General features: G+C 38.9%; 1 protein-coding gene across 3 annotated transcripts in view; it reads right to left on the reverse strand.

Annotated features, from left to right (window-relative positions):
- Positions 1 to 19,062, reverse strand: part of LOC101856283 (nuclear pore complex protein Nup155) — a 47,988-nt gene that overhangs the window by 24,444 nt on the left and 4,482 nt on the right. For all 3 annotated transcript variants that reach the window (XM_013086287.2, XM_013086286.2, XM_005105093.3), the window contains exons 2-8: positions 9,743 to 9,892; positions 7,384 to 7,521; positions 6,756 to 6,852; positions 6,326 to 6,396; positions 5,662 to 5,754; positions 4,964 to 5,124; positions 1,246 to 1,351 (exon numbers count right to left, since the gene is read on the reverse strand). In XM_013086287.2, the coding sequence (XP_012941741.1) occupies positions 1,246 to 1,351; positions 4,964 to 5,124; positions 5,662 to 5,754; positions 6,326 to 6,396; positions 6,756 to 6,852; positions 7,384 to 7,521; positions 9,743 to 9,884 (808 nt within the window). In that variant the 5' untranslated portion in view covers positions 9,885 to 9,892. The remainder of the gene's footprint in view (positions 1 to 1,245; positions 1,352 to 4,963; positions 5,125 to 5,661; positions 5,755 to 6,325; positions 6,397 to 6,755; positions 6,853 to 7,383; positions 7,522 to 9,742; positions 9,893 to 19,062) is intronic.

Here is a 19,062-nt window from a genome sequence, read left to right on the forward strand (position 1 = left end):
AACAAATGCCAATCAGGATTAATTTTTTCCTGCTTCATTGGAATGCCAGCCTGTCAAATCAGGCTATTTGCGTGGTACTGCCATGGTTAAACTAAGAAACAGGAGAGTCAAAACATTTCTTTAAAAAGAAAATAAGAATTTTTTAAAAAAGAAGAAAAACCCATGTGACGGCTTGTTTTTTTTTCACTCGAAAAAGGTAACACAAATTTCTACAAAGATTAAGGTGAAAAAAATGAAACAAACGTATTGTATTCAATTGAAGAAGGAGGGCCAGTTTACATCACAAAACCCTAAAAAATGTGTTCAGGTAATTTAGAAACAACAAGCCTTTTCTACACAGACAAAATAAATAGGCAACAACAATACAATATGAAAAGTTCTCTCAAAGCACTATCTGATATTGAGAACTTATAAAACTAGAAAATTATTTTTGCGCTGATCAATCAACACTAAAGACGGCTAAATAAACAGAAAAATACAATGCCAATATCTCAACCATTGTAACACTTGTTCCCTTTTTCTTTATAGAACATTTTTGACAAATAATTTTGCTTTCACTATCAGTCTAACTTATGTTGTTGTTATCGATCCAGCAATAGCTGGGCTCTCGCCCTTCTGTCCAATGCCATGCTGTGATAAGTGCAGGTTTGCTGCAGTTGCTGTAATGTTCCGTAGAGTGTGTTGTCAATGTTACGTCTCGGAGGGAGAAGTGTAGCTCTGATGTCATTTAGGGCTGTACAGTGGAACAGGTGATGATCCACAGTCTCATATGCATAGTCACACAAGGGACACATTGGGGGAAGTTCTGGTTTTATTCTGTTCAAGTGAAAGTTGAGCTGTATATGTTCTGTTCGTAGGAGGAAGATCTTGGTCTGCTTCTTTCTCTATAAATGGTTGATATAGTCATTTCATTTTGTTGTGGTCATATGTTTGAAAACTGCTCTGCCTGTCTTTCCCAAGGCCCATCTGTTTGTTCATCCAATCTTGTTTCTTGTTGCTTTTAATGATTTGTATTGCAGTGTTGTATGAAGTTGGAATGTTGGGTTGTTCCTATCTGGATCCCCTTTTAGCGAGTATGTCTACTCTGTCATTTCCAGGTATGCTTAAGTGTCCGGGAATCCACTGCATCACCAGGTTGACGCCACAGGACGTTATCAAGTGATGGGAGCCAAACAGTCTAACCTATAAAATCACTATATTTTAGCAAATAAAAAAACGAAGCCATTAAAATAAACTGTAACGTACCGTCTTCACTGAATGAAAAATTCAAGAAGGAAGGAATGAGGAAGGACAAGGAGCTGGTGGAGTGATTCACTTTACGACACTTGCGGCTGAACCAACCATTTTCTGCCTGTTGGAGAGAATGAAGAAAAAAATGAAGCACAAGACTCAAGCCAAAGGGGTATGATGCTACCATAACTACTTCGATATACACCTGATCTATATATAAACTAAAACTTTTCTTCGCTTTGATCAGTCCAATCCATCCTAAACACATACCCCTACCAGCCCATGCCAGAGAGTATATTATAAGCCAACGGACTGCAAGAAAAACAACAATATCCAACAAAGTTTCTACAGACAACTCATCCATTTCATTTTGATCAGAAACCCTTGCCCATTGACTATCAATATACCTGATCTCTGCTGAAAACAATAATAATATGATGCTTTTCATCAATTATCATTCCAAGTCCCTGTGTGATTTCAGGTAACTTCAAATAACAAATTTCTGATGAACACTATGGTAATTCCATTAATTCTTTCTGAAGTCTTTAGTCAGTTGAAAGTTAGACAAATACAAAATGCAGATGTTCATGATGTGCTTGCAACAACAGCAATTTTTTACTATCATTGTCAAAACATCAATGGTTAATGTAGAACCCCAACAGTAAGTGTCTTTATGCCAATTCTAGCATAAACACAACATGTGGGTTCAGTGATAATAATGAACATGTAAAATAATATAATCCAGCCAATCAACACAAAGACGTACAGGTTTTATTTACTTAATTCCATGGTATGAGTGTTGTAGTCGAGTAAATAAATAAATCCGGTCATTGCAATCAGCCAGACCTCAGAAACTATGAGGTACATAAAACAGCAACGACTTTGTCCAGTAGGTGGTTTTAAAAGACATGTGAACTTCATTGAAGACAAAAATTTAACTTGTAATACTCATTAACACAGCTAACAGTGATCACTGTTTTGTTGGAAACAAAAAAGATGTAAATGAATGTCTTCTTTTGAAAGTAAAAGAAGAATATAATCACTCAAAAAGTTCATATGATGTTCGTGATGTGCTTGCAACAACACTAATTTTTAGTGCCATTGTCAAAACACCAAAATATAATGTAGAACCCTTGACAGACTGTCTCGCCATGCTATTGGAGCATGAACAAAACTTGAGGGTTTACCGCTAATAACAATTACGATAAACATAATCATAACTGTTCTCACAAACAATATGTCCTGTTTCACATCATACTCGCAACACTTGTCTTATTCTGTAATGATTTACAATATTTAAACACATGTTAAACAAACACATCAAATTAGCAGCCTTATAAAAAAAACAAATCAAAACAAAACAACCCATAACTGCACTTCTGAGCCTCAATGGAACATGTTGATATCCAGTCTGAGCTTTTCGTTCTAGTAAGTGTTTTACAGCACTTGCAACACAATGGGTCATATAAGTGCTGATATTATTACAAGAAAGTAACAAACACAAAAAAGGAGGGGAGAGATAGGGACGAAAAGCATGATAAGAAAGAAGGAGCAAAGCATACACCCCACTCCCCCCCCCCAAACCACCCACTAAGCTGTCTACTCTTGCTGCATTCTCCAAATTCAATACCCATCCCCTGACTTTTGAGAGCTGAACAACCACATAATAGTATTATTGAATACTTTAACATTAAGAGCTCAACCAATATGCTAGCTAGCAGGTCAAATTTTTAAATTACTTGAAAACTACATCAAGGAAATACTTAAAATTAACAACTGAGCTGGCAACTTTATAAAATAAGTCTCAATCCTCCATAGCAAATATATCACTGTCCATGATGAGCTTGCAACAATACTAATAGTTAGTACCATTGTCAAAACATCAAGAATTAATGTAGAACCCTTGACAGTTAGTTCCTTCATGCTAATTTCAGCATGAATACAACCTGTGGGTTCACTGACAACAGTTATTAGCACAAACATTAGACAGCTTAAAGTAGCACCATTGTCAAAACACCAAAAAACTGTAGAACCCTCGAAAGACTGTCTCTCCATGCTAATAGTAGCTTGAACAAAACTTATGGGTTCAAGGGTAAAAACAATTGCAATAAACATAACCTTTCTCACAAAAACAGCAAGACTTATGTCCCATCATACGCTAAAATTATTCAATAAAAACGTTACCCTTCTTGCATTCTTCAAAATCAATCCCTTGACATTTGACAACTGAAGAACAACACATATATCGGTAATATTAAATACTTCGACATTAAGAGCTCTACCAATATGCCAGCTAACATAAACATTTTTACATTACTTGAGAACTGAGCTGGCAACTTTATTTAAAAAAGTCCAAATCTTCCACAGCAAACAAATGTCCATAATGAGCATGCAACAAATGTCCATGATGAGCTTGCAACAATACTAATCGTTAGTACCATTGTCAAAACATCAAGGATTAATGTAGAACCCTTGACAGTTAGTTCCTTCATGCTAATTTCAGCATGAATACAACCTGTGGGTTCACCGACTACAATCATTACCACAAACATTACTGTTCATTAAACACTTTGAACTGAGTTGAACAATGACTTTCCCTGCATACATCACCAGAGACATGGCAAAAGCTGAAATCTTTACGTACAAAAATACACATCCGTGCAATTTATTTAGAAGAACGTAATTGTCTTTAAGCAATCCAAATTCTAAAACATGAAATCTGAAATCAGTGATATTCATAAAACTCGCAGATGGAGAGTTTCTGCTGTGTCCAACACCACATCCTATCTAGCAGGAGAAGAGATAGGGACGAAAGATGTTTGGCATAAGAAAAGAAGGAGCAGACCACACCAGAGCACCGGCCAACCTGCCATTAAGCTGTTTACCCTTATTGCGTTCTCCAAATTCAATCCAATTCCCAGGACTTTTGACAACTGAAGAACCACATACCACCTGACCAGTTATATTGAATGCTGGAAACACTAAGAGTTTAACCATCAATATGCCAGCTAACAAATGTTACCTTACTTGACACTACATCAGGGAAATATTGAAAATCAATAACTGAGCTGGACACTGTATAAAATAAGTCTGAATCCTCCATAGCAAATAAATCACTGTCCATGATGAGCTTGCAACAATACTAATTGCTAGTACCATTGTCAAAACATCAAGGATTAATGTAGAACCCTTGACAGTTAGTTCCTTCATGCTAATTTCAGCGCATGAGTACAACCTGTGGGTGCACCAACTTGAATACCACAAACATTACACACTTTTAACTGAATAAATCAGTGCCTTTCCCTGTGTACAAAACCAGAGACACTGCAAAAGCTGAAATCTTTACCAACAAAATACAGAGATCTCTGCAACCTAATTTTAAAAAGTAAATTGTCTGTGAACAATCCAAATTCTAAAACATGAAATCTGAAATTGGTGACATTCATAAAACGTGCAGACAGAGAGTTTCTGCTGAGTCCAACACCATATCATATCTAACACTTTGTTGTCAAAAATCCACTTGCTTTTTTTGCACTTGGACACTTCAGCCTTTAGCTACCTTTGGTTCATTGGGATATTGCCCTACTTTTCAAAATATATTTTATATCACTGACAAAAACAAACAAACATACAAACAGTGAAGATGTGTGCCTGTAGTCAACTACATCAGCAGCAACGACATTGTACCTAGTGGTTTCAATGCCTGGACTTAGACTGTGTACAACTTTTTTACCTGGTAAATCATTTCGTAGAGACAGCCATCTTTCCCAGCCATAAAGATCCTCCCATTATCTGCTCCAACAATACTTGTGATGTACACTCCATCAGTCGGAATAGAGAACGGAGGGTCAGGGAGAAGATGCATCTCCTCACCTAAAAAGTCTCCACTTCCACCTGAAAAAAAAAGTATCCAGAATCATTATCACAACTGCACATGACAAAGATCTATGAATTTTAAATAAAAATTGTGAACAACAGATGAACAACTGGTGACATCTCAGTCATCAAAATAACATTCTCGTGAGAACAGGTTTGGAAAATTCAGAAACAGCGCACTGAAGAGAAGAGTAGTTGGATAGAAAAACTACATCATTACAGCTTACCTTACTAACGGTGTTGGTCACAACATGGTCAAGTCTAAGATTCTCAAAACAAAACATTTCTTTACAAAAGTAATATAGTAGCATATATACACAAGCTATAGGCAGTACATACTTACCCTGTGAGGGAAAAAAACTGGTTTGAACACTTCAATTTTCGTTAAACCTTGAGCAAAGCAAGCTTTCTTCATGAAACTACATATTTCGAGTCTTGACTTTTTGTAATCAATCATCTCTTTTGAAAACTGTTAAACCATCTGGAATTCCAGGAATATGATAGCAGTAACATAAAGTAATAGTTAATTCAAGAACAACAAAAATGTAGCCATACCATCCTGCGATCTGTAGAAGCTGACTCCTAAAAGAATTATGTCTACGGGTGTTGCAAGGCACATCAAGTACTGTATATGAGGTTGAAATATTCCTGAAAAATAAGAAACGGTTATTTGACAGATTCAAAAGTGGCATTAAGAAAAGATATAACACTTTTTGTAATTGATTGTATTTTAAAAAAAGGTATTGCAAATGAACTGGAAGGTTGGGTACGGTATGCAAAAATTATCCAGAGTTGCTTTTCACAAGACACCTGAAGAAAGCACTCGTGTTTAGTTTTAGTAGAGGTTTTACAGCGCTCGCAACTACATAAGGTAATATGAGCGCCAGAAGATTAGAGGTGTTACAAGAGAGTAACAAACATAAAAAAGGAGAAGGGGAGATACGGACGATAGATGTTTGATACGAAAGAAGAAGCAAACCACATAAGAGCATCCGCCAACCACCCACAAAGCACTCATAAGTCTGCTGAATAGACAAGTAATGAATAATGAAATTATACTTTTTCACAGTCAAAGCTCAGACACCTATCAATTCATTCAATTCTACCCATCGAAACCCAACACAATACAAAAGCAAGTCAGTTTTTCACCCTAGAGTGTCACTCTAACAAGACACCAAACCATAAAATGCAGTCATTGTCAAAAAAAAATATTACCAACCTGGTTTAGGCTTCACAAGGGCTGCGCTCAATATAGTTTCACTGAGGCCATCAAAGTACGCCAGATCAGACCTGTTCAAACAAAATAAAGATGTTGAGAATAGATCATGAAGTTAAATGAACTTGTGGATTTTTTTTAAAAGCAATGTAGCAACACATACAATTAAGGGAAATAACAGCATCTCTAAAAGAAAGTCAATCAAGATGGGCATTAACATGACATTAGTTTTCATTCTTCCTTGCGTCTTGTCATGTACAACATTCTAAGCTGGTAATGAAAACCTTTTAACACAACAGTCAGCATCTTTCATTTCACCAAAACTACGCCATCAGAAGTCTGCATGATGACTTACGTGCCTTTTAACGCAACCTAATTTACATTACCTTTACTGTCTCTTATCATAGTAATTTACACTGATTGGTTTACTTACCCATCTTCATATTTCCAAACAAAGATGTCACTGTCAATGGTCAGCCAGGCTCTTTCAATCTCTGGGAACAAGCCCATCATACAATTGCACTGCATGCCTTGAATAGGAGTGAAGGATTTGTGAACAACATATATTGACCGCTGTTTCTGTTTTACTTTATTCGAATGAACAGTACTCAAAGCAAAGTTTGTGGTTTTTATTTATACTATGACAAGTTAGGGTACCAGTTTTATCAATGTATGACAAAATACATAATTGAAATTTGGACACTGGTGACAATTCCTTTGGTATGCACAGGATTTTCCAAGAAACTTGGAGTGAAGGAAACAGACACCAATGTGATCTGTGTACACAGAATTATAATACAATTGGTAACCTCTTCAGGATGCACTACAACAAAACTTAACTAGCTCTGAGCCACTACAACTAAACATATTCTGTCCCCAATCATCATCCAAAATGAAACCTTAAAAACTAATACACTGATAATTTGAGGTCATCCAAGTTCCATCATGCTGAAAACAAACATCAACAGGACCTCAATATCTTTTTTTTTAAACCAAAGGACACCAAAATATGAGTAAAGCAAATTTTAACAAAAGGTTATCACTAATACGTGAAAGGATACGTCCAAACTGCTCCACAAGTTCAGGTGGCAAAGGAACTCTTTTTTCCACCAAAAGCTCTGACAGGGCTTCTAAGCCCACTCCAACTTCAGGTAGACTGGGATAGTCATGGTCATGAAGACCACTCAAACTGGGCTGGTCTGGAAAGAAAAACAGCAAAAATTTAAACATGTAAACAAACAAACAAGCATAAGCTCGAGTCCATATCTTAATCTGAACGAAAGTCCCTACTGGTATGACTAGACATCTCAAGGCTTTCAATTTTTCTTATATATATCTGCACAACCAAACACTTCTGCAATAGGGCACAGGTCCCTCTGCTTCTCATAGCAGCCACATCAGGACAAGTTTTCACTATTACTCCATCACCAGCATATTCCACATTAACATCTAAACACAATTCCCACATTTGATTTTTGATACCCACTGATTATTAATTTACCTTCCTATTTAAATTTACTTATGTTTACCAGGCTATCAGGTGGTGACTCCATCTGGCATCGTTTCAAAAAACACTTTTTGTTGCAATAAGAATACCCAGGAAATTTTACAGTCTTAAAGACCAACGAGCCCTTGGTGCTGAACAATTGACAGACAGATTCATTCAAGACCGACTAAAATTTTTTAAAAACAGAGCACCAGCCTGTTCAGACACACAAAGTACGATAAATGAAGGGAGATCAGGAAGGCATTGTGGTCATCCACCACTGCTGTGCTTCATATGTGTAGGTAGTCCTTCGTTGTCGAAGATGACGATAAAATCCTGCTGCTCATCTGTGGACGCGCATGTGGTTGTGCAATCCGATCCTGGATGCACAATTTCTGTTGCAGTGGGGACACTGGAATGTTGTTGTTGGGGTGGTTGGATTATGTCTCCTCTCTCTTCTGATAGCCAGCTTCTCCCTGTAGTTGATATCGCTGTTTCTGCTGGCAAGACGGACAACCCTGCACCACGCATTCTTTTTGGTGGCAGTTCTTTCGAGTTCTTTGGGGGTAACCTGTGCAAGCTGGAGGTTTTCCTTTATCGTGTCTTTGAACCGCTTTTTTAGCCTCGCGATATTTCTTTTGCCACTAGTGAGTTTGCCATACAGCAGTTGTTTGGGCATTCGGTGGTCTTCCATGCAGATGACATGGCCGACCCATCTCAGTTGGTCTTTGACCTTTTAGAAGCATGCTTTCTATGCTTTGTGAGCTTGATCGGTTGAGGACCTCAATGTTGGTGATGCGGTCTTGCCACCGGATGCCGAGTATGCTGCAGAGAGCCCTTTGGTGGAACTGCTCTAATGTGTTGATGTGCTTCCTGTAAAGTGTTCACGTCTCCGAACCGTATGGGAAGGAGGAGAGCGCAACGGCTTTGTACACTTTGATTTTTGTTTGCAGCCGGACATTGTGCTGTTTTAGTACCTTGTTTTTCAGTCTACCAAGAGTTTGGTTGGCTTTGCTGATTCGTGAATCAATTTCCAGATCGATAGATCGATAGAGCCGTCTACAGAGATGATACTTCCAAGGTATTTGAAGTTCTAGGTGTTCTTCAGGCTGTTGCCATTGATAGTGATGTTTGGAGACAGTGGGTTAGTTTGTGGAGCAGGCTGGTGAAGAACTTCAATTTTCCCGATGTTTACTGTAAGTCCAAAAAGCTTTGAGGCTTTTGTGAAGCGATTGAGCATTGTTTGCAGGTCCGCTTCAGAGTGAGCATTCAAGGAGCAGTCATCGGCGAAGAGCGGAAGGAGTTTTGTGCTGGTTTTTTGTCTTGGCTTGCAGGCGACGTAGATCAAAAAGAGAGCCATCCAGTCGATACTTTAGGTATATTCCCTTGTCAAGATCCTCACAGGATGGGAGCAGGTGTGGCCCCACAAGGTGCAGGAGGCAGAACCCACCGATGCATGGTAGACGCTATGCTCCTCACTAACACATCCGTACTCTCCCTTGAGTGGGTGTCTAATCTACCTAACACCTCTACTGCTTTTATCAACACACCCTCTGTGGCTGAGAAGGTACCAGCCAGTTTGAGAGTGTCTGGGTGCAGGGATGGACCGAGCGGAATGCCTGACTTGCTTTCTGACCGTGGACCTCTTAGTAAAGGCACAACGACCCAGGACGTGACGATCCAATGGCTTTTCCACTTGGCCGATATCTCATAAAAGATTAGAAAACTTTAGCCAGTAGCCATTGGTGGCGGGGAATGGGCAACGTGAACCCAACCGGAATGACACGGTCACAGGGCAGTTAGGTCTTTCCAGTCTCTTGAAAACCCCTTGTACCCTCCTACCCTCCAAAAGAATGGCCCCTTCTCAGGATGGGCAGGCAGTCCACAGACACCCCAGTCCACAATGCCAACATGCCTTCACATGATAAACTTACTTTCAGCTGGGATGTTCAAGAGGTTCACAAGGTCCAAGTACAAGGAGTCCTCCTGCAGGTGTCTGTCCACCAATCGCCCAGCATTATCCAAAATGTCTTGCAGGGACAGTGGGGGTAACCCTGGGCTCAGCAATGAAACCATGATGAATTCTGAGGAGAAAAAAAGAAACAATTCACATCATTCATTTGTAACATTGTATACATTGTCCTCGTAATGTTACAAAAAAGAACACAATTTATTAAATACTTTTAACTTACTTAAAGATCGAATTCAAAAAGTTAATAGTTAACGCTTCTTGTGTATTAAATCACTCTATATAAATTAAAAGTCAACTAGTGTTTCCAATTACAGTGGAAACCAGACCATAATTAACAGGCCCGCAAATAACAGGGATCCGGTAATAACAGGGATGTTTAAAATCCCTGATTTTTCCTACTCTTTGTCTCTATTAAAAGTTATCGGCAATAACAGGGCCTCAACGGAGCCCAACCGGTTATAGCAGGGACAAAGGCTCGTTAACAATGTGTAAAAAGTAAGAGAGAGAGAGAGAGAGAGAGAGAGAGAGAGAGAGAGAGAGGGAGAGAGGGAGGGAGGGAGGGAGGGAGAGAGGGAGGGAGGGATTATGGTCACCAACGATGTCAAGCGCAAGAGAAAATGCCTTTGAGAGAGAGAGAGAGAGAGAGAGAGAGAGAGAGAGAGAGAGGACGACCGGTCGGACTAGATCTAAGCCTACTTCTTTCATTATGGTCACCAACGATGTCAAGCGCAAGAGAAAATGCCTTTCAATTGACAAAAAATACGAAATAATCCAGACTGTTGACAAAAAGCAAGCTCTACTGGCAGAGATTTGTCGTCAGTTCGACATTCCACAAGGATCGATTCCCACCATTATCAAGGATAGAGAGAAGATAGTGGCAGCATACTCAAATGAAAAGTTTGCTCTGGATCGAAAGAAGATGAGACTACCCTCTGTAGATGCTCTGGACCAAGCTCTTCTGATGTGGTTTTAAGGGCGCAAGGAGAAAGTCGGTGCCAAAACCTATGTTCGTGGGTACTTGAGGCTAGGGAAACTACCCAGGAATAAGTACAGCTAGATTAGTCCACAAATGCTCACTTTCCTTGCATTTCTGATTTAACAGGGATCGGATATAACAGGACTTTTTCTCTACTCCCACCATCCCTGTTATATCAGGTTTCCACTGTACCATATTTACCATTGCATTTTCTATTACAATATTATATTATAATCTTACAACTACTATCATTCTAAACTCACAAATTCACCTGACATTATTACGCTTTAAAAAAATGTTTATTTTTACACATATTCCTTTTTTTTTTAAACTTTTTACTATCATATGGTGTCTGTGTGCATTGAGTGATTTATGCCATTTCTGGATGTGGCACAGTCCAGTCCAGCAAAACAAACCTGGCATGCTCTTTTAACAAAAGCCCAAAAATAAAAATTCATTGTCATAACAACAGTGTTTCAAGCGATTTTGAGTACAAAGTAAAAGTAAGGAACATGTTATATAAAACTTTATATCATGATAAAAACAAGAGCTTTAATCAGTTTAACCCAAGTCCCGTGGGTGTCAATCATATGCACCCTGAGCGTATTCCGACACCCTCACTTTTCAATGGGTCCGGCATCTGTCCGGCCCCACTTAACGTAAACACAGGGAGCATATCCGGGCAAAAAAATTGGTAGTCTCATAGATCTATGCCTGAACTCTGTCAAAAACAAAATAGGGACAATCCGGTTTAGGCCTCAATGATAACTGGGTAGTATGGGTTTTGGGCACTAGATATCTAGTCATTATCTTATTTCGCCCTCCAGAAAAAAATTCATCCAAGCCCAAATAATGCGTAGCGAATGAGTTAACTTTTAGACGTGCATGCAAAGAGCCAGAAAGATTAAACAGAGTGATCTGTTTTTATCCTGTTTTAACCGCGGTCAGGCCGTTATTTTCAAATCTCTTTAAGCTGCGAGCATTTCGCTCTTGGCAGAGCAATGCCTCCCTCAAGTAACCACATGTCCTTGTCACAGGGTTGGTGATTTTTTTGATTTTTTAAATAAAAATTTTAAAAATCGATTTTTTAAATTTAAATCAAGATATTTTTTATTTAAATCGGATTTTTTAAATTTTTTTTTTTAAATGTCGACACAGTTTAGGATTTTTGGTTGCTAAAAGTATGTTCTTTTAGTGCAAAATGCATTGTCTTTATTTTTAACTAATGATTAATTTAAGCAACCGCAAAAGAAAGCCTTAATCTGATTGATATATATATATATATATATATATATATATATATATATATACAGAGCTGGTTGTAACAGAGTACAAGTACTCCAGTACTTGTACTTACGTTACAATTTTCGGTACTTTTACTGTACTCCGGTACATTTTGAGAACCAGTACTTTTACTGTACTCCGATACTTTTTATAAAAGTACTTTTGAGTACTTTTCAAGTACATTTTGAGTACTTTTGAAGCTCAATGAAAGAATAAGTGCCGACATTTCCGATCATAATTTACGGAACAAACACCCGGGCGGGCACAGCCGATCAATCAAGAGTTAAAAGTTGAGATTAAAGAACTGCCCGTCGCGTCAAAGATCAGCCACTCTTGTGAAAGTGATCACATGCGCTGTAAAACTCCATGAAACGGTACAATGATCCCCAGACGGGATCACACCGAGGTGTGAACTGACCGATGGGCGTTTCTTTTCCCCAAACATCGCACTCGCATCTGAGCTCGCCACCTGAACTTTCATCCCTCGCTGGGTGGGTTGGGCCTACAAGTTCGCTCCAGGCAGGATCACATCGAACTGTGAACTCTTCCCTGACCATTGAAGTTGAAGGCAGTTTTTCTCTATTCCCGAAATTGCGAGACAGCCTGAATTTTAACTGGTGTGGTCACAGCGTAATGGTACGTAACGACAAAGGCGGGGGGGGGGAGGACTCAATCAGAGATGGAAGGCTACAATTTTTGGACAGGTAAAGGGGAGGGGCAACTGGATAAACGTAGATAAAGATCTCGAGACGATATGCTAATGAGTGTACGGTATAATATTATGGCTTGCCTCATGCCACCATGCTACTGTGATTGGTCATCAAGGATGACCACTCTTTGCTCGCCATATGTCATAAACCTACCCAGGGGTCACGTCAGTTCTTGGGTCACTGTAGATTCTTCCTTAGCTTCGTCGGGCTAAGATCCCATATTTCCCTTGCTCCCGAGCACTGGGATCTTAGGCGGAGACTACTGTAGTAGAGAATCTTTGGTTACACTACACTTATTAGACTCTAGGAAATTACATGTAGGCCTATTTTGGTTTGCCGTGGACGCCGTGGACTACATAGTGTGACCAACTCTGTCTTATCACTATTATAATCAATTGAAACTGAAACGGAGTTCTCTATGTATATCAATCTAACAATTTTTTAGACTACCTAAATTTCTTTTTTCCTTTTTTTGTGGTTTGTGCTTAACTACCTTGATTCCTTGAGGATTTGTTAAAGAATTCAAAGCACTTTTTTTTGCTGGCCATTTTCATCAATTTTTTATTTTCTTAGATCAACTTTGTCTCTACATTTTCCAATTTTGATACTTTTCCTACTTTCCGACCTCTAGGACTGACTTACATTTGATCATATTGTCTTGCTCAAACAAGTTCTATTCATAATATCACTTACTCACTAGTTGCGTCTGTTTGTTTGCTGGGTTTTTTTTTCCAATTTCACGGACAATTTCCACCTACGTTCAGTGCGTATATTCAAATGCTTTGTATACTGTTTACATTATTAGTAATAAATGGCCGAATTTGTCAAATATACTAGATATGTTATTCAATATGATGTTTTGCATTAGCACTGAGGTGTTTTAGAAAATTAGCAGAAAGTACTCAAAATGTACTCATAAGTACTTTTTAAAAAAGTAGGCCTACTTGTACTCAAGTACATTTTACAGGAAAGTACTTTTACTGTACTTAAGTACATATTTTAGATTGTACTTAAATTTGTACTTAAGTACCTTTTTAAAAGTACTTTAACAGCTCTGTATATATATATATATATATATCAGTGAATTATGGCTAAAGACAAAAAATGAAGAGAATGTCTGTCTAAAAGGAAGGGGGGGGGGGGGGGTAATTATGCATAGATAATCTTGCATTTTATTACAGTGTGTGTGTGTGTGTGTGCGCGCGCTTGTGTTTGTCTAAAAAGAAAAAGAAAACGTTAATTTCAATAATGAAAAAAAAAAGGAAATTGAATATTGTATTATTTTACAGTGACAGGGGGAAAGCAGACTTTTAAGCATGATTATATTAGTCTACTAAACCTTATATCTGTTTTATAAAACCAAGGAAAGGAATTCTGAATGTTTAAAGATGTAAAAACAGAATACATTTTTTTAAAGTGATTTAAATCACTGAGTTTTATTTTTAAAATCAAGTTGATTAAAATTTTAATTTTTAAAAATCAACTGATTTAAATCGACCTGATTTAAATCAACCCAACCCTGATTTCAATTATGAAAAAAAAAGTAAATTGAATACTGTATTATTTAACAGTGACAGGGGGGAAAGCAGACTTTTAAGTATGATTATATTAGTCTACTAAACCTTATCTGTTTAATAAAACCAAGGAAAAGAATTCTGAATGTTCAAATATGTAAAAACTGAATACATTTTTTAAAAAGTGATTTAAATCACTGATTTTTATTTTTAAAGTCAAGTTGATTAAAATATAAAAAAACCAACTGTTTTAAATCAACCCAGCTCTGATTTCAATTATGGAAAAAAAAGTAAATTGAATTATACTGTATTATTTTACAGTGAAAGGAGGGAAAGCAGACTTTTAAGCATGAATATATTAGTCTACTAAACCTTATATCTGTTTTATGAAACCAAGGAAAGGAATTCTGAATGTTGAAATAAGTAAAAACTGAATAAAAATAAATTTTTTTAAAAGTGATTTAAATCACTGATGTTTATTTAAAAAATCAAGTTGATTTAAATTTAAAAAATGAACTGATTTAAATCAACCTGATTTAAATCAACCCAACCCTGCCTTGTCATCTGGTCAACACCACAGTAGAGCAGGCTTTGTAAGTCTGTAGGTGTGTGTGTAGGAGCCTGCGTCGAAGAACTGCTAGGTTTGGATAGTGAAGGAGAAGATGTTAAACGGTCTCCTCGTGGTAGTCAGACCGCAGTCAGGCAAAAATGAACGAGCCATATTATCTAAATCTTGATCAACATCTCTGCGTTTTTTCGGTAGTTCCCATCCCCCAGGAGGGATTTTTGTGGGGGGGGGGTTTTAGTTTTTGCTTTCGGGGTGACTAATCAATTATTCTCAGGAAAATTTCAAATATCTAGATATCTAGGCTAGATCTCTGTTAAATATCAAATTATGGAATAACCTGTAACCCCCCAGATTTATTTTTACCTCAGGAGGGCAGGCCCCCCTGGAACACCCCCGATTGGTCCAAAGCACGTTTATCTCGATTTTATTTATTTAAAAGAACAATCAGATATTTCAAAAATTATTAATTTGCGATGGAAATGAAGTTGAGATTCGTGTTCAGCGCATCAATACTTTAGAAAATAGACAACTGTAGCTAAGTGTGAGACGGGAGGGAAAGTAAAAAAAATACCAAAGCCAGAAAATCGAAATTCAGGCAAAGAATCATGGCCCACTGCAGTTCCACCCCCGATTATTATTCGCCGGTTTGGGCCCAAGAGTCAAGGGCACTCCTGTATAATTGCAGTCCCGTTTGGGTATAGATCGGCGCTTTTTCGGTAGTTCCCACCGCGCAATTGTTATTCGCCGGTTTTGGCCTCAAGAGTAGGGGGGTTTCAGGCCCCCCTGACCTAATAAAAATTTGGTGGGGGATTTCAGGGGGACATGCCCCCCCTGAATTTTATCATAATTTCATGTTTTGCAGTTGTTAGATTTGATATCTTAGCTTGCATCAAACGTATAGATCTCGATGTAGGTCAGGCTCAAATGGGGGGGTGTGGGAACTACCGAAAAAGCACTGATAGACCTACTCGTTTTGACCCCACCAACGATTACTTCTTGTTCTAAACGATTACTTTTTGATGTGCGTGCCGATAGGCCTATGGAGAGATAGCCAATCAAACCTATTGCAAAACATCAAATTATGGTCAAATTCAGGGGGTGCCCCCGCCCCCCATGTTTTTGTTATATATGTGGTCAGGGCAAGCCCCCCTCAAACCCCCCTTGCCTTGAGAATGGCCACCTCTATTCTCACCGCGGGTGAGAAAGCGCAGGCGAGTCTTTTGGCTATTCTCACCCGGTGTGCGTTCACCGTTATAGCCTAGACCTAGGCCAGCCAATTTTGCGTTCACCCTAAACCACAAATTTCTACACTGTGATAACAGAAAATTTGTAGAATTCTGTGCCGTGAACAAACGGTCCTTTACTACTGTTAGCCTACTAAAAGCGTACAATTTTGTCTCTGGGCAGTGGAGAGAGAGAAAGAGAAGGTAGCGTAAACACGGCCTCGCGGGCACTCGCGGCCTTCCGACCGCGTGGTATTGGTGAAATCGAGGTAATTCCGATCACTGTTTCTTTGCTCTTTTGCTATAAAACACCAAATGCCGTACACCTTGTAAAAGTTCAGCTTTTCCTCGTTACAATGGTGTAAGTTGTTTATATGTCCGATTATTAGGAGCTGGAGAATCGCGACGAAAGCGAAGCCCCTCGCAGTCGGAATGCGTGGTCGGCCGGTGGAAAAATTGACACACGTGCATTCAAATGCTTCGCGGAACGAGCGATGATTAACCCACTCAGTACCATAACGGCCGTAGCCGGCCCCTTCCGTTTCATAAGCCTAGTACCATTACGGCCGTAGCCGGCTGCGCGCTAGTAGCGTTGTTTCTAGGGAAGTGTACACGCTTGGTAACCATCGTATTTAACCCGCATTTCGACCAATCAGAAAATAGATAATCATTCTCTCCTTGAGAGCAGTAGGGACATAACTCTGGAAATTTTAGTTGGACTAAATTCAATGTAAACAAACTGCTGTTCACACGGGGCGCGCAAGCTAAGAGTAAGATCGAGCGTTCTTTGCAAGCCGCCGGCATCGCGTTCGGACTGATTTAGGCGAACTTTTGGATAATTTTAAAGAAAATATCAGTGCTGGGGGAGAAAACCCACAGAAATGTAGCAATTGAAGTGAAAGTGACATTGATGGTGATCTAATTGTGCCTTTGGGGAGTGATTCGGACAATGAGGAGCATATGACTAGATCTAGATCTAGATCTACAACTCGGCTGATTTTATCTTCAATTATGAAATACAGTCAACACACACAATAAACAAGTAATTTTTTTATTCATTTGTGAAGAACTTGTTTCAAGATTTTTTTTGATCAAAGGATTGGTTGTTTTATAATGATTTTTTCAAAATACCCACTACATTACAAACATGGATTTATTCCCCTTTGCGTGATCCTGAGCCATCTTCCTACTGGAAATCCAATGGTACTGAGTGGGTTAAATACCGTCTTTTCATTGGCGGAGAACTGTAGAGCTCTAAACGGGCTTTTCCGTGGTATATATTTGGCCTTTAGCGTTTAAATAAAAAGCTTTTAAAAATGCTGTCAAAATGTTTAAAGATCACTTTTTACACAAAATATGTGTAAAATACTGGTTTAAAACAGAAATTACTGAAAAGATCAATTTATTTTCTATTAGAATAAAGTAATCAGCTTTGAATTATTTTACTTCAATCCTTCCGCAAGACTCAGAAAACATGTGACCCCGCACGCGGGGTACACTACAGTATAAGCCGACTCGCTTGCCACAGGGGCAGGTGCGGCGCCGGCCGGGTCAACGCTCGGTGTTTTTGTCGAAATAACGACAGATCATCGTGTTTGAAGTGATAAAATACTGATTTGTAATGATCTCACAGTCTTGAAAAAAATCAGGCTCCATTTGTATATAGTGATTGTACTGTTAACTCACTTGCGACTGGGCCCTTTCACCAGCCACAAGCATTGAAGACTGGTGTTTTGGGGGGTATTTCAATAAATCACCACAACTCTCAGAATTACCCTATTGTAATCATTTTTTGACACAGTAAAGTAACATTCAAGCTTAATCTAATACAAAAAACTAAAGTTGTCTAAGTCTAATACTTTAATTTGTATGATTTTTAAAAAATTGGCATGAATTTGATTTTCGAAAAATTTCCAGAGACGTGACAAGTAGAATGAAATTCACTGCAACAACAAAAATAAAAGTTCAAAGTGTTCTGGTTTGATTTGTATACATGTGCAAGTGTTTGGTGAAAATATAAAAGCTGGTCTGTGCATTGATTCAGACCCATACACTGAATTACATGAGACAGATGTACGGCACGACGTTGTGATTTCGTTGCGCGAAAAACAACACCGGTACTAGTGCTAGATCTAGCCCTAGAACTACGACTCGGGCCGTGTTCGGGTACATATCCAGGATCCTAACTATTAGACACATCATATTCTGAGACACTAGAACTAGTAAAACGCACAGAAGTATAGAAAACGGCGAAATTATGTGATTCTTGTTCATGCGACTTCTTCGACCGTTACTACGACGCGACTGTCGGATTACTATGAGCTGTATAGAAAAAAACAAAGCGCGAGTTCCGGTCTGTTCAACCCCAGTTGGGGTCACTGTCTTTCACCTTCAATAACTTAAAAACTACCGGCCCCAGAGATACGAAACGAAGTCTAAGTAGCTCAGGCTTGGCCAAACAAGGGTACGAGGCGGGTCTCGCGATCCGTGCGTGATTTGTAGAGCGAAAAAAAAATTCCAAAGTTGGTCACGCAGGGCTTGTGAGACCCGACGCGAGCGTCATGGCGGGGGTCACGCAACTGTTGTGTGACCCGTCTGAAGTGAGTTAATGTGGAGATGTTTAGTGCACTTGGTACTCTTTTATTGTCTGTCAAACATGGGGTTGCAGCCAGTGACTGACTTTAACAAATTTGATCAAATTTTAAACAACTACCATTTTCTTTAAAATTGACTGAGAGGTTAAAGAATGGCACCAAAATGCTCAGTGGATGTAGAGGCCTTTCTCTCTCTCTCTCTCTCTTCTGGCGCTGTGGCTTCATAAGCGGTCAGCGATGCCGACAGCACGCAGGAACTCAACACTCGCCCGGGGGTCCTCAAAAAGTGCTGAAAGTGGGTTACTGAAATGTCCCAGCAGACGGGTTCTAGAATCGATTGGCGTGTCAATCTGGGTAAGCGCTGTTGCTTCTTTGGCGATGCTGTCAACTTCCTCGTTCCCAGCCAGTCCGGC

This window comes from Aplysia californica, unplaced genomic scaffold (assembly GCF_000002075.1).
Source record: "Aplysia californica isolate F4 #8 unplaced genomic scaffold, AplCal3.0 scaffold00452, whole genome shotgun sequence".
Taxonomy (NCBI): domain Eukaryota; kingdom Metazoa; phylum Mollusca; class Gastropoda; order Aplysiida; family Aplysiidae; genus Aplysia; species Aplysia californica.